The sequence below is a fragment of the Physeter macrocephalus genome, chromosome 11 (assembly GCF_002837175.3).
Source record: "Physeter macrocephalus isolate SW-GA chromosome 11, ASM283717v5, whole genome shotgun sequence".
Lineage (NCBI taxonomy): Eukaryota > Metazoa > Chordata > Mammalia > Artiodactyla > Physeteridae > Physeter > Physeter macrocephalus.
The window spans coordinates 68,288,707-68,304,511 of NC_041224.1; the positions used below are offsets into that span (position 1 = coordinate 68,288,707).

General features: G+C 42.6%; 1 protein-coding gene across 4 annotated transcripts in view; it reads left to right on the forward strand.

Moving 5' to 3' along the window:
* The first annotated feature begins 4,106 nt into the window (after positions 1 to 4,106).
* ETFA (electron transfer flavoprotein subunit alpha) overlaps positions 4,107 to 15,805 on the forward strand; it is a 90,956-nt gene continuing 79,257 nt past the window's right edge. For 2 of the 4 annotated variants that reach the window (XR_008618583.1, XM_028495138.2), the window contains exon 1: positions 4,160 to 4,268. Coding sequence is in view for 2 of the 4 variants with exons in the window: in XM_028495138.2 (XP_028350939.1) it covers positions 4,230 to 4,268 (39 nt within the window). In the remaining 2 variants the exon portion in view is untranslated. Of the gene's footprint in view, positions 4,269 to 15,805 lie in introns of all 4 variants that reach the window. The other 2 variants (XM_007113027.4, XR_003681665.2) reach the window with 2 other exon arrangements.

Consider the following 15,805-nt stretch of genomic DNA (forward strand, 5'->3'; position numbering starts at 1 on the left):
GCCTGATAGGGCATCAGAATGACCTCCTGAAGGCCCACTTGAAGCACCAGCTTGGAGGCAATACTTTATGAAGATGGGGTTCATCCTCCAGGATATCATGTGCATCTTGAATCAAAGACCTTTATATGGTGCTGTGTCCCCAGCAGGAAGAATACATGGATCCAGGAACCAAAGGGTGGAAGCAGGAGGGGCCTACTTTACCATCACTCTCAGTGAGCTCTTGAGGAGATTGGGCTTCCAGACCTCACAGCTCTGGGCTCTGCAGGGTTAGAGGTCTTTGACTCCAAACTGGGAATCTTCCACCAAAGGACACGGTAAGAGTCCCACTGAAGTATTTAGCTACAGATGCCACCTGGGCATTTTGGGCATCTTGTATGCAGGGTCCAGCAGGCAAGAAGAGGAGACATCATCTTGGCCAAGAGTGATCCACTTGGGTGCTTCTCAGTACTCTCTTGCCCACTTATGATGATAAATGGACAAGTACAACAACCCTGGCCTAAGAAGGGCCTGATGGTCAAGGGCTCAGATCAGCAGGTAAACCACTGAGCCCAGAGGAGGTGCCAGCTGATGGTAAAGGGAGCTTAGCATGGCTGACGAGGAAGGAGTGTGCCCCCCCCCCTCCAAGAGAGCTGCAGCAGCTGGGGCTGTAGTTCATCCCACTAGCTCTCCTCTTTTACGTTTTCACCAGGAATCCTGGAGAAGCTGCTCCTGAAACTGGCCTGTGAAGAGGAAAGAGGTGAGGTGAGCTGTTTTTCCAAAGAGACTGGAGTCAGTCTTCAGGGCTTAACTGTGGCAACTCCTTCCTCCCTCTCCACACCCTCCCTTCCTCCCTTTTCTCTTTGGACAAACATTTCTACAAACACTCACTAAACATGAACCAGATAATAAAAATCACGGGGTCTTGCCATCAGAGCAGCTCATAACTGAGGGGGAAAAACAGACACCCAAGTATCTACAGGGAAATCCCTCTAAGTTAGATGTTTTCATACACACATTTCGGTGGTTGTTGACCTACATGTGAATATAGAACTCCCCACCACTCCCCGGCGAAGGGGCCTCCTCTCTGTGCTCATGCGCAGGTCTGGTCAGTTATCATAGAACTGGGCAGTTTTCTGCCTATTCCTTGGCTCTGGCTCAGCTCTGCCAGGAACCACCCTGTCCCCGTTGGCATCGCGCCTCTGCTGGGCACAGTTGCTGCTGATTCACCGGAGGCTGGGTGGTGCCAAAGCTGCCCGGTGGGAGATGGAGGTGGGGAGGGGGTGGGAAAGCTCCTCACCTCTTTTGTGTCCTGCTTTGTCATGGGTGGGGAGGCAGGGGAGGAGGTGACTTTGTGGACCACTTTTTTTACATCGTTTTTAGTAAAATACCCCTTTCAGTTTTTACTTAAAGCACCCTCCCCTCTTCTTTCCACTTCCATAGGACTATGAGTCCAACTGGGAAACTGGGTTGGGGGGCAAATGCAGTGATATACGGAATACTAAACGGCCCCTCCCACATGCAGACTCACTGAGGGGGCCCCGAGCCCCAGCCCACCACATGGGCACGGACAGATTCTAAGTGGATGTAACGTATGTTCAAGTTATGGTCACAGAACCAGGAGAGTGAAAAAGAGGAAAGGGTTCATTCATCCTAGAGGGTCGGGGAAAACCTCACAGAAGAAATGTCATGTGAGCTGAGTGTTAAATGTGGAATAGAGGTCTGCTGAGTGGGGAAGGGAATTCCAGACAGAGGCAAGAGCAAAAGCCAAGCACAGGGCCATTCGAATGTTTGCTGGCTCAAAGTTCTTGCTCCAGGGAACTTACATTCCCATGCAGGGAGATTAGCAAGAAACACAAGTGAGTAGAAACGTGCATCCTGTCAGGTGGTGATAAATGCCAAGAAGGAAAGTCAAATGAGCCCACAGAGAGTGTGGAAGGAGGGGGGCTGTTTTACGTAGGGTGGCCAAGGTCGACCTTTCTGAAAATGTGGCTTTTGAACAGAGACCTGAATGAAGTGAGGAAAAGAGGCACGTGGGTCCCCAGGGGAGAGCATTTCAGGCAGAGGGAACAACGGGAGTGCAAAGGCCAGAGATGGGAGCTGCTTGGTGTGTTCAAGGAGCAGCGAGGTCTGTTGGGGCATAGTGACCGCGGGGGCAGTGGTAGAAGAGGGCTTTGAGCAGAGGACACAATCAGTCTGCTGTTTGGAGAGGAGACTTCAGGAGGCACAGGTATAAACAGAAAGACCAGTCAGGAGGTTCCTTCCATGATCCAGGGGAGAGACGATAAGGGCCTGAGGGGAGGTGGTAGTGGTGGAGGAATGAAGACATGGTTGGTGGAAGTTGTTGGATTCTGGACATCCTTTGAAGGTAGAGCCAGTGGGATTTGTTGGTAGACTCGACAAGGATCAAAAGGTAGATGGTTACAAAATTGGGAAGTGAGACAATTTCTGAGTGTATCACTCCCCTGCTTAAAGTCCTGGCTCTTTAGCAAGTCACTCATTGATTTGCGGATTCATCCAACAAATACTGATTGAATGCCTCCTGTGAGCCAGGCACTGTGCAAGCTGTGAAGACACATTAATAAAAAAAAGTAGGATAGACTCTGCCTTTACGGGTCTTACAGTCAGATGGGTGAGACAGACAAATAACCAGGCCATTACAACCAATGTGGCAATTGCCGCTATATACAGGCGAAGTACAGGCAGAAATAGGGGCATGTGGAAGAGAGGTCTAATTCAGAGTTACTGGGGGGAGGAAAGTCCAAGCTGAAATGTCAAGAATGAATAAGTAGTAAATAGTTGAAGGAGTAAAGGGGAGAGGGAGGGGGAAGAGAGTGGGGAGGCAGAAAGAATAGGGCGTTGGAGGATGTGAAGGAAATTCCGTATGGCCATGGGAGATGGAAAGGGGGTTAAAGAGGAAGGAAAAGATCAGCTCACACAGGGTTTATACATCATGTTAAGGGGTTTGCATTTTATCCTAAAATCAGTGGGTAGCCATTGACGTGTATTCAACAGGGGAGTAACATCACCAGTTTGCTCTTTTGAAAGAGCCCTTTGGTTGCAGTGGGAGATGGATTGAAGACTGGAAACTGGGAGAACAGTAAAGAAGCAACTGCAGCAGTGCAAACACAGAGCATGGTAGAAGAGAGTCCTGGGTGGATTTGGGAGCTGTTCTGGGAGTGGAATCTCTAGAATTTAGTGACTCATAGGATAGGGAATAAAGGAAGAAACAAGTCAAGTATGACCCCCAGGTTTTTGGCTCGAGCAGCTGGGTGGAGGTGGAAAGCATTCCCTGAGAAAGGGCATACAGGAGGAGAATCAAGTCTGGAAGGGAACGCCCAGTCAGTTGTGGATATGTGGGTCTGAGGTGTTGAGGAACATCCTGAGGAGATGCCCAGTAGGCAGGTGGATAAGCGGATCCAAAGGTCAGAAGAGATTTGGCAGTCAAGAGCACTGAAGCCAGGGTGTGGGTGGGCCTGTCCCGGGATAGGAAGAGTGGGGCCGCATGTTACTCCCTCATTCAAGACCTTTGTCAATCTGCTTCCTTCTACAGGCAGCACACAGCATCCTGCCCCCTGTCCTTGGACCTTCCTGTCACGTTCCTTCCCTGTTTGTGCTCCGGAGGTTCCTCCTTCTAGAACCCAGCTCACATATCACCAGTTCCAGGAATCCCTCCTCCCATAATAGTAATAATAGATTTACTCGTATGTTTTCTCCAGAGTTTGGTGAGGTCAACATTTTATGCATCCTTTTATTATATTCCCCTGACCTGGAAAATGTGTTTAGCACATTGCAGAGGTTAACATTGATATCTGTGAGCAAATGAACAGGCAGAAGAATTAGAGTGAGAGAGGTGAACTTTGTCCAGAGGTCTGGGAAGCCAGGACAGTGACGTCATCAGCTCAGTGGGAAAGTTCAGTCCAACAAGCGTTGCACACTGGGGCTGGCAGACACTCTGGGCTACTGTCACCGGCAGTTTGACCGCTTTGCCCGTCCCTTTCTTTAGCCTGGCTTCACCCAACGCCTCCTAGTTAACAGCCTCACCTTTGCCCCACTCCCAAGTCCAGCCCCTAACTTTCCGCCGTCCCCATTGGCTGCGCGACCGCCCAATGGGCAGGCAGAAACCGCGAGCTCGCTCTCCTCGCCCGGGCGTCCGCTCTCGTTCCCGAGTCTCGCGAGCGTTACGGTGACTCGCGGAGGCGGTGCAGTTGGGTACGTTCTCGGCTAGGGTGAAGTGAACGGGTGCAGTGACCATGTTCCGAGCGGTGGCTCCTGGGCAGCTCCGGCGGGCGGTGAGTCCGGGCGGGAAGGGTCGAGCCTGGTGACGGTCCAGCCTCGATCTGCTGTCCCTGTGAAGGTCTGGGCGAAGGTCACCGCCACCCCCGGACCTGACTGGCCCTCGCGCTGGCAGGCCCAGCCCGGCCTGGGGCTCGGGCTCAAAGTTCTGGGGCCTGCCCTTGCCTCCTTCCGGGCCGCCAGGTGGGGGTCGAGGTCAGAGGTCAGAGTACTGAACCTGCGCTCCCGCCGCCCCTCCTCCTCTCCGTCTTCCCAGCCCCTTTCCCACCCTCCAGCACTGACAGGCCGCCAGTTTCTCCACCTTTGGCGGGGAGCGAGCAGCTGGGTCCCCGGGGAATCTTTACCCGAGGGAGGAAAATGTCGCCGCCGGGATGTCCTCTTGGAAAAAGTTTAAAACCTGAATTCAGCTTGGAAGGTGACGTTTCTGGAAGAATTAAGCATTTTCCCTGGGTGCATTGCGGCTCTTCGAATCCACTCACTGTCAAGTGCTGGGGCGAGCGAGGGGCGATGTGGTTTTGGAAACTTGCTCTGCTCTCTGGCTAATGGGACAGTGCTACGTTTAGGTGATTGTACTGACAGCTGTAGCCAATTTTGAAAGGCAGGCGTCTTTTTACTGCAAGCTGACCTGCTTTTAAACCAGCAGATTGCTGGTTAAATAGCTAGGGAACGATTATTGGTAGCGGTAAGTTTTGATGCTTTCATTAGTTACAAATCATGAGTTTACCACATTTTGCTATTGTGAGAAAGACTGATAGAATATATGTGTTTGTCCTAATGCTATGGGACAGTAGTATTTGGAGATTGACCAATTACAAGTCAAGTAACAATTTATATTGTAGATTCTGTAGATATTCTGATGGTTAAGTGAAAAGATTGCTAAACTTGGATCAGAAACTTTCCTGACGTTTTGTACTTTTTCTGCAGTTTTTCTTGTGCATGCATGTTTTCGTACCCACCGTTGGGATTTTCTCCCTGAAACATAGTTGGCAGTCTTTCTAGATATCTGTAGGTCCTTTTCTTATGTATTCTTGTTCCCTTAAAAAAAAAAAATCCCAGCCCCGCCCCCCCCCAATACACTCAAAGTTCAAACCCACATCCTTCAGGTCAGTGTTCAGTCTCCCCCAGAAATTTTCCTCAGATGACTCAGACATAAACAAGTTAAAGTCATGGATTTGGGAAAGTGCCACGTATCAGAGCCAGATTCTTACCTATACAGTAATTGGAAGGTAGTTATGTGGACAGGTTAGAAGTCTGGCATAAGTGAAATAGTTGTGGAGGGGGAATTTAGGACTCAGTTATTTTGTAGCACTAACAGAAAAAAATGGAATGCCTAGCTTAAGTCATTATAAACACTGCCAACATACATAGGCAGTATTTCCAAATCTTTACTGTGGTTTGCCAAAGACTTTGACCTTGACTTTATTTTCAGAGTTTGAAGTCATGCTAAGTAGAGTAGCTCCTCTAAAGTCATTAAGAACATTTGAGAGATTTGAATTACAAGGGTATAGGAAAACGGCGGGAACACTTATAAAATGGATAGATAAATACACATACATATTTAACTTTAAAAATTTAGAAATTTCAAGCTTACAGAAAAGTTGTAAGAATAGTACAAAGAATTCTCAAAACCCTTTGCTGAGTTTCACCGGCTATTAACAGTTTGGCACATTTGCTTTCTCTCTACTCATATATACATATTATTTTTCTGATATAATATGTATGTTGCAGACATGGTCTTTACTCCTAAGTAATTCAGTATATTTTCTATGAACAAGGAGGTTCATCTTTCATTATCACAGTATAATTGGCAAAATCAGCAAGTTTAACAATGATACAATACTATTATCTGATCTGTAGATATTACTCAAGTAATTTCTGCTGTACAGCAAAGTGATTCATTTATATATGTGTGTGTATACACACTCTTTTTTTTTTTTTTTGGTATGCGGGCCTCTCACTGTTGTGGTCTCTCCCACCGCGGAGCTCAGGCTCCGGACGCGCAGGCTCAGCGGCCATGGCTCACGGGCCCAGCCGCTCCGCGGCATGTGGGATCCTCCTGGACCGGGGCACGAACCCGCATCCCCTGCATCGGCAGGCGGACTCTCAGCCACTGCGCCACCAGGGAAGCCCCACATTCTTTTTTATATTCTTTTCCGTTATGGTTTATCTCAGGATACTGAATACAGTTCCCTGTGCTCTACAATAGGACCTTGTTGTTTATCCATTCTGTATGTAATAGTTTGCACCTGTAGCAGTATTTCTTATTCTGGTCTAGGATAGTCTGGGATCATGCCTTGCCTTTAGTTCTCATGTCTCTTCAGTCTTTGTTAGAAAACTCCTCAGCCTTTCTTTGGCTTTGATGGCATTGACATTTTTGAAGAGTACAGGCCTTCTATTTTGTTGACTGTCCCCCGATTTAGGTTTGTCTGGTGTTTCCTCTGATTGGTTTCAGGTTATGTACTGGCAGGAGTATCACAGAAGTGGTATTGTGTTTTCAGTGCATCATATTAGGAGGCTCATAATGTTGGTTTATCCCATTATTGGTGATGTTAATTACTTGGCTAAAGTGTTCAGCAGGTTTCTCCACTATCAAATTACTACTCATCCCTTCCTGATTTTTAACTAATTTGTGGAGAGATACATTGAAACTATGTAACTCTTCTGTTTCTCATCAGACTTTCACCCATTAGTCTTATCTGTTGATTCTTGCCTGAGAAATGAGTACTGTGATGTAAAATAGTGATTTTTCTAATTTCATCATTCCTTCTACTTTTTAAAAAATTAATTAATTTTATTTTATTTTTGGCTGCGTTGGGTCTTCGTTGCTGCGCGCGGGCTTTCTCTAGTTGTGGCGAGCGGGGGCTGCTCTTCGTTGCCGTGCGTGGGCTCCTCATTGCGGTGGCTTCTCTGTTGCAGAGCTTGGGCTCTAGGCATGCGGACTTCAGTAGTTGTGGCACATGGGCTCTAGAGCGCAGGCTCAGTAGTTGTGGCTCACGGGCTTAGTTGCTCCACGGCATGTGGGATCTTCCCAGACCAGGGCTCAAACCCGCGTCCCCGGCATTGGCAGGCGGATTCTTAACCACTGTGCCACCGGAGAAGTCCATTCCTTCTACTTTTATTAGCTTTGTATTATTATAAGAAAGAACATTTCCTTCTTGCTTATTGATGTATTTATTTATGGACTCATGGATCCTTACTTCATTCAGTAGGTTACTTCATCCATTACTACTCTTAACTGTTTTGGTGCTTAAGTTGTCCCAGATTTCTAAAGTGCAAGTCCCTTCAGTCTGGCTCCTGTTTACTTATATTTATGATACCGTAAAGTCAAAATGAGTTATCTGAATCCCCACTCTTGCAATTTAAATAAATTGTTCTGTAGCTAACCATGAGTAAATTTAGGAAGATATGTTTCTACAAAACCATATTTTTAATAATAGATTTATCTATTAAAAGATTAAAAAGATTAAACTGTTAACATAATGTGAATATAGATAACACTATTAAACTGTACATTTAAAAATGGTTAAGGTGGTAAATTTATTGCAACTAGTGAAGAAAAAAGATACCTTAAACTGTCAGAATGTAAGTTAAATGACTTGCATTTGGTATCTAAATTCCATTTTCATTTTGATTTATTTGTGGCCTTGAGCAAAGTCCTTCATCTCTTGGTGGGGGGGGGTGGGGAGGGGTGGGGGGGTGGTCCTCAAGGTTATGTGTTAATGAAAGTGTTTTCCGTCTACAATAAAGAGTTGGGGAACACAATAAGAGGAAAATAGGTAGTTAACATTCTTGCAGGGTTATTGATTTGAATTATTAGTATTATTTTACTCATTTGCATTTGAAATTGATTTGTTGACTAAGATACCAAAGAGATGTTTTACATGGAGAGTGAAGCAACACTTTTCCTGTTACTATATTCATTGCCAGACAGGAGGCATATCTACCTTGATTCAGAAGCTATGAAACTGGTATGAGGGAACATGACATTTTTCAGAGTCCACGGTCTGTCATTGATGAATGAGGTTGAACTCTGTAATTCACATGCAAATTTTAATTTCTTTTGAAAGAAAAAAAGCCAAGTTTGATGTGGTACTAAAACATTTATTGCATAAGGGGAATTCCGTAAAATTATGCTTCCTGCCAACGTGTCTACTTAAGGGTCTTGTCTGTTTTTAAGGTGAAGTAAATTGACTGTGTTTTTAATAATATCAATGTCATATGACATTCCTAGTCATGATTAAAAGCTACCATATTTTATTACTAAGGAGGTTAAAGTACAGAAATGTAATATACATTTTTTAATTACAAAATATATGTTAAAATAGGGATGGGTAACTTTAATTATATATTATTTATCTTTTTCAGTAGAAGTTGGAAAGATTTTATAGTTTTTTCCTCCTTTTTAATTTTTGAGTTAAGCAAAATGACCCCCACCCCCTTACCATTACCCCACTTAGTTTTCAAAGGTGGGGGAGGTAGATTAAACTTATTCTTACTACTTTAGGTTTTGAGTGGGTTTGTACAATAGGGAGTTAGAGTCCAACTTTTTTTTTTCCTTCTAACACCTGTGGTAGTTTACTACCTGAACATACAGTTAAAGGCACAGCAGGAGCGCTTGAGCAGTGAATCTCCTCTGTTGCTCCTAAAAACACTGAAAAGCAAAAACAGTGTCAAAACTGTTAAGGTTGAATAAGAGAAGAACCAAAATGTATTCACTGGACTTATCTATCCCAGGTTGTTGGTGACTTTGAAGAGACTGGATCCAGTGTTGTAGTGGAAGTGAAAGCTGGTTTGCTGTGAGTAAAGGAGAAAGAGTGAGGTGAGGTAGCAGAGTTTATGCTTAAGGATGTTGTTTTCAAGAAGTCTGGCTCTGAAAGGGTGGAGACAGGATGATGACCCCTTTAACCCTATCTTCAAGAAAACTGTTTCATTAAGGCCAGTCAACTTAACAAGGGTATGTGGCAGGTGTGCAGAAGAAAACTTCACATTTTACTGTTTGGAACTAAGTCTAGTTAGTAGTCTAGATAAGTTCTGTAAAAGTATGATGGGATATTTCTTTAGTGATTTAGCAAGTTTGTGTGCTGTTCTTGGTAGATACACATATTAACTGCTTAGATAATTAAGTTATCAATGGAGAAAAACGTTGCTTTTTTAGTTTTTGATCATTTAGGGGGAAACTTTTCAGTTAGTCGCTAAACATTAATAGAATGCCCACCATGTGTCACGCTCAAAGATAGATACCGAGTTCACAGTGGAGAATGAGACAGACCTTAGTCCCTGCCCACGTGGTGCAAACAGACTGGGAGAGACAAATATTGAACACATTATTTTAAGTGTGATCATTGTGACAGAAAGGTGTATAGAGTGTTTGGGGAATATGTAATTGGGGAGAGGATTAATCTAGTCAGGGGGCTAGAGAAACCTGTGAAATTACTTTGTAAACTAAGGTGCTTTACAACTGTTGTTATTGGCTGATGAAGTAATAGTAAGGGTGAAGGATTTTCTTTCCATAAAAAGGCCACTTCATTTTTGAGTTTTGGCTACCTTAAATCACCTATTTACCATTGTTTTAATTCTGTACATATTGTATGTGTTCTTATTTGATCATATCTTGCTTTTTTTTAAAACATGGAGTTATTTCCAGGGTTGAATTAGAAATAAAAGAACGTGTCAGTCATGTTAGTTTGATTATTCTTAAAAAAACCCAAAAAAACCACCCAAAGTCTGTGGCCCCCTTGCTTCAGTTCTGGACAACTCTGAAGGGACATCCTAGTTCCAGGGTTCCTTGTGAGATCAGCCGAGAGCTTTGTAGTGACTGCACTGCAATAGTGACTGCGCTGCAATATTGCAGTTCAGCTTCTTCCACTGCCCAGTTCTATTTCCTTGATGCCTCCTGAGTGTCGTTCTCAAGCGTACTCCCCAATAAACTTCTTGCACACCCACACACGCAAAAGGAAGATCTAAGTGTAAGGTGGCAACAAACATTTATAATCCTTAAGCATTCACTGTATGTAATGAAATAACTTCTTACCTGTGAATCTGGAATGGTCCTAGCTATGTTCATTCTCAGGAGAATCAAGAAAACAGTTATTTGCATCATTTTCTGTGGTTCAAATGAGTAACCTTGAGGAGTAACTAATCTAGAGTCTTAAAATTGTTTTTTTATAGCTCAGTGTATAAAGTAGAAGTTTAAAAGGATGTTTTTAAAGCAACAGAAGATTTTTTTAAAATAGACTTTATTTTTTGGAGCAGTTTTAGGTTCATAGCAAAATTGAGCAGAAAGTACAGAGCATTCCCATATTACCCCTTCTTCCCTCCCTCACTATCAATGTCCTGCACCAGAGTGGTAAATTTGTTAGAATTGAAGAACCTACAGTGACACATCATTATCATCCAAAATCCATAGTTTACGTTAGTGTTCACTCTTGGTGTTATACATTCTGTGGGTTTTGACAAATGTACAGTGATAAGTATCCACTGTTACAGTATACAGAATAGTTTAATTGCCCTAAAATCCTCTGTGCTCTGCCCTTTTCCTGCCAACCTCTGGCAACTACTGATCTTTTTCCTGTCTCCATAGCTCTTCCTTTCCAGCATGTCACATTGGTCAAACCGTATAGTATGTAGCATTTTCAGACTGTCTTCTTTCACTTAGTAATATGCATTTACAGTTCCTCCATGCCTTTTCATGGTCTGATAGCTCTTTTTTTTTTTTTAAAGCATTGACTAGTACTCCATTTGCTGAGTGGTACCACAGTTTATCCATTCACCTACTGAAGGACTTTTTTTAAAAAATTAATTAATTAGGTTGTACTGGACCTTAGTTGTGGCTGATGGGCTTCTTAGTTGTGGCTCGAGGGCTCCTTAGTTGTGGCTTGAGGGCTCCTTAGTTGCGGCAGGCAGACTCCTTAGTTGCGGCTTGCAGACTCCTTAGTTGTGGCATGCGAACTTTTAGTTGTGGCATGCATGTGGGATCTAGTTCCCTGACTAGGGATCGAACCTGGGCCCCCGTGTTGGGAGCGTGGAGTGTTAACCACTGTGCCGCCAGGGAAGTCCCCTGAAGGACGTTTTGATTGCTACTAAGTTTTGGCAATTATGAATAAAGCTTTCATAGACATCTGTGTGCAGGTTTCTGTGTGGACGTAAGTTTTGTTTTGGCCACACCACACAGCATGTGGGATCTTAGTTCCCTGACCAGGGATGGAACCCACCCCCCTACAGTGGAAGTCCAGAGTCTTAACCGCTGGACCACCAGGGAAGTCCTATTGTGTGGATGTAAGTTTTCAACTCATCTGGGTAAATACCAAAGAGTGTGACTGCTGGATTGTATGGCAAGAGTATGTTTAGTTTTGTGAGAAGACGCCAAACTGTCTTCCAAAGTGGCTGTACCATTTTGAATTTACACCAGAGTTCCCATTACTTCATATCCTCACCAACATTTGGTGTTGTCAGTGTTTTGGATTTTCACCATTCTAATAGATGCGTAGTGGTATCTCATTCTTGTTTTAATTTGCAGTTTCCTAATGACATATGATGTAGAGCATCTTTACGTGTGCTTTTTTACCGTCTGTATATTTTCTTTGGTGAGGTGTCTATTCAGAACTTTTGCCCATATTTAAATCAGTTTGTTTCTTATTGTTGAGTTTTAAGAGTTCTTTGTGTATTTTAGGACTGTGTATAACAGTCCTTTATCAGATATTTTTTTGCAAATATTTTCTCCCAATCTGTGGCTTGTTATCCTTTTGATGAAGAAGTTTTTAGAAGCAGTGTTCAACTCATTTATTAGACATCTACTCTGTGCTAGACATTGAAGTAGAAGCTGGGGTTGTAGTGATAAGAAGACCAGACATGACGTCTGTACTCAAACTCAAGAAGGGAAGACAAAGTAATCAGGTGCGTGTAGTCAAGTGCTGTAATGAAGTCGATTCAGGGTACTGTGTTGGTGCTAGGAAAGTTAACCAGTTGGAGGAGATCCACAGAAGCTTTCATGCTTACGTTTATTGAACATTTATTATGTTCCAGGAACTATCCCAAGAGCTTTATTTTACAATTACTAATTTAATCCTCCCAACAACTCTGAGATTATTACTGTTGTTATCATCATCTACATTTTATGATATGGGAACTGAGGCACAAAGAAGTAATGGTGGAGGTGGGATTTAAACCCAGGCAGGAATTCCCTGGCTGTCCACTGCCGGGACCCAGGATCGATCACTGGTTGGGGAACTAAGATCCTGCAGGCCGCACAGTGCAGCCAGAAAATTTAAAAACAAAAACAAAAAACAAGAACAGGCAGGGGAGCTCTAGAGCCTGTACTCTTTACCACAGCACTGTACTAAAGTTTCTTGGAGGGGTAGGCACTTAAGCAGAAAACCTAAGGGTGATTAACTGGAAGCTAATCCTGTAATAGAGGAAGAGGTCCTTAAGTCAGAGGGAACAATGTGAGGACAGGCTAAAGGTCAGAGAGAGCAGGGCAAGTTCAAGTATCCAAAAGTAGTTATAAATAGAGCAAAAGATATATGGCTAGGGTGGTAGATCAGGCCATGGAATAAATGCCTGGTAAGCCAATCTAAGGAGTCTAGTTTACCATATCCTAAGGAGGCAGAAAGCAGTTGACTTCTTTGAGCAGGAGAATAACATGTTGGATTTGTATCATTGAAAGATCACTGAGAGAAATGGATTGGAGGGGAGCAAAGTTGGTTTGGGAGTCAGTTGGAGTAATAAGAGAGGGTTAATGGCGTGCACTAGGTAGTGGAATTGAGAGAAGTGAGTGGAGTTAGGAGATACTATATTTAGAAGGAAGAATTGTTACAGCTTTAGTGGTTGATTGGCTGTGAGAGTTGAGGAAAAAACCCAGATATGACTCTCAGATCGTGGTTTGGGCAACTTGTTAGGGGGTGGTGCATCCCCTGAAGAACTCCAGGGAAGCAGTATGGGAGGGGGCTGGAGGATCAAGGGAAAGATGAGTTAAGATTTGGATTTGCTGAGTTGGTGAGTGATTGATGAGACAAGTTAAGCAATTGGATATACAGGTGTAACCTAATTATATAGGTCTAGCACTTAGGAGAGAGATTTGATACCTCTATCTCTGTCTATATATCTGTCGTTTTTATATAGATGATAAATTATAAATTAAGCAGTGGAAGTAAGAATGGACTAGTCAGTAATTTCAAACATTTTGAGAGAAGAAGTAAGCATGAAAAGTATTTGTTGGTAATTTTTGGTGAGTGCAGAAGCCAGGGTACAAGTGCAGTAGTTGAGGTCTGTATGGGAGATGAGGAATTAGCTGGAGTGAAAGGTGGGATAATGGATTTTTAATTTGGGGTTTCATTAAAATTGCGAGAACTTCAAACATGTTTTAAAGTTGACGGGAAGGAGCCCAGGAAAAGGGAGAGATGGGAGAGGTTGGAAACATTACTGAGAGGTGATTACAGAATGAAGTGTTTGACTAGATTTGAGAGGATGGAATCCAGAGTCCACATGAAGGGATCAGATCCAGGAGGAAGGACCTGAAGCAGCTTCTACTGTGATAGAGCAGGGGTGGGAATTTCTGTGTTGGATATCAGGAAAGGGAAGCAGTTCTCTTCTGATGGCTTCAGTTTTCATTACGCAGTAATAAGTGAGGCTTTCTTCTGAAAGTAAGGAGAAGACTATGTTGGCAGTTTGAAAAATGTCGGAAGGGGATATTGGAAATAGTTACTGTGGAGAGTGAGCGAGAGTGCCAACAAGGATGTCGCAGTAACGTTGCCAGGCAGAGGGCCCAGATAAGGTTGATGACCAAGAATTTATGGTGGCACTGGTCTGCATGAATTAATTTTAATTTAAGTAGCAGTGTCCTGAAGAGATTGAGATTCTTTTCTGCGCAGCCACCTTACTGATTTCAATAGTTACCTTCAAATGTTTAAGATTTGGCTCCTTTTTTCCCCATAAAAGAGAGGGTCCTAAAGTCTACAGATGCAATGAATGGGTCATAAGATAATAAAATGACTTTCATTTAAAAACCTTTGCAGTATTTTTTTTGTATCTTTTGTGATATTCTATACCACTTCTATTTAAAATAGGATTTTAGGGTTACAGAATTTTTAGAGCTGGAAAAGAGGCCTTTGATATCATCTTTTTGTTTCTTTTTGACCAGTGCTATTTTTTTTTAAACAAGAGAATATTTGCTAAGTGAAATATTACAGCAATGACCCATATATAAAACAGCTAAAAATGATGGTGCTTTGATGAGAGCTGGTAATTAAAAACCCCAAATCTGGAGTCTAACTACCTGGACTTTAACCTGGCTCTGTTTCTTAGCTACGTAGCCACTAAGCTCCAATTCCCTCATATGTAAAGTCAGGATAATAATGGTGCCTACATCATAGAGGTTTCTTGAATTTTAAATACAATTTTATCTTAGTACAGGGCTCTATAATATTAGTTTGGTTAATTTGGTTAAAGCAAAGCTGGGGACCATTCTGGCAGCCCTACCTGCCTGGTTCTCGCTTTATTCTATGCGGTGGTTCCTGAGGTGCCTCCCTGGATGAAGTATAGTTTGAAAACCATTGATCTAGTTTGTCTCCTTCAATTTGAAGATGAAGAAACTGGGCTCTGGATTGAGGAATAACATTTTAAAGGTCACAGACCAATTTCTTCTGCTGTAGGCTACACACAGCTGTTATTGCTGAATTAAGCTACATAACCATGTTTAGATGCTGCAGCTTCTCTTTAGGTGGTATCTGAGAAGTAGAAGATGGAACATTGAATTAGAAGAAAGCATAGTATTAAAAAAACTATGAAGGAGTCAATTGATAAAGTAATATGGAGTGCCTTATGATATATGTAGTACTTAGTAAAGATTGATCAGATAGACGGACTGAGTAGTTTCTTATGTATATTCTTTTGTTGTTTATTCTTATAAATTTAATTTTGAATAGTCTTTTAGAAAGAATATGCAATGATCCCTTGGAAGTTCTAAAAGGCTTGACAATTCCTTAGGACACTACCTAATTTATCTTATGTTAGAACTATAATTTGTAGCAAATATGGGCCTTTTGCCACCAAATCTTGGATTTATTCTTTAAATGGTGATGAAAAGCTCATAATTTTTATGGCAAATGATGTGTGAAGCATAATCAAAAATATGGTGTCTGATATGTATTGGTAATAAATAGTTTGTTACTGGCAATTCTTGTGAAATGTGATTTAAATCATAAATTATGCCATTGGGTCCTAATTACAAAGTTCTTTACAAGATATTGTGCTCTTCTGATTAAAAAAGAAGTACCGTATAATTCTACAGATGTATATTGGAAAAAACATTATTCTAGACTATGGGGATACAAAAGTGAACAGGCATGGTGTTTGTCTTCTAAGAACTATCATGCCATCCCAGGAATTGTGAATTGTTGTGAATTGCTACAACTTTTCTGGAAAACAGTTTGCGTCCATCTGTATTAAAAGCCTTGAAAATGTGTCTGTCTCTTGATCTGACACTCCTAGGAATTTGTCATAAGAAGAGAATCTTAAGAAGTGCATAAAGATTTCTAAC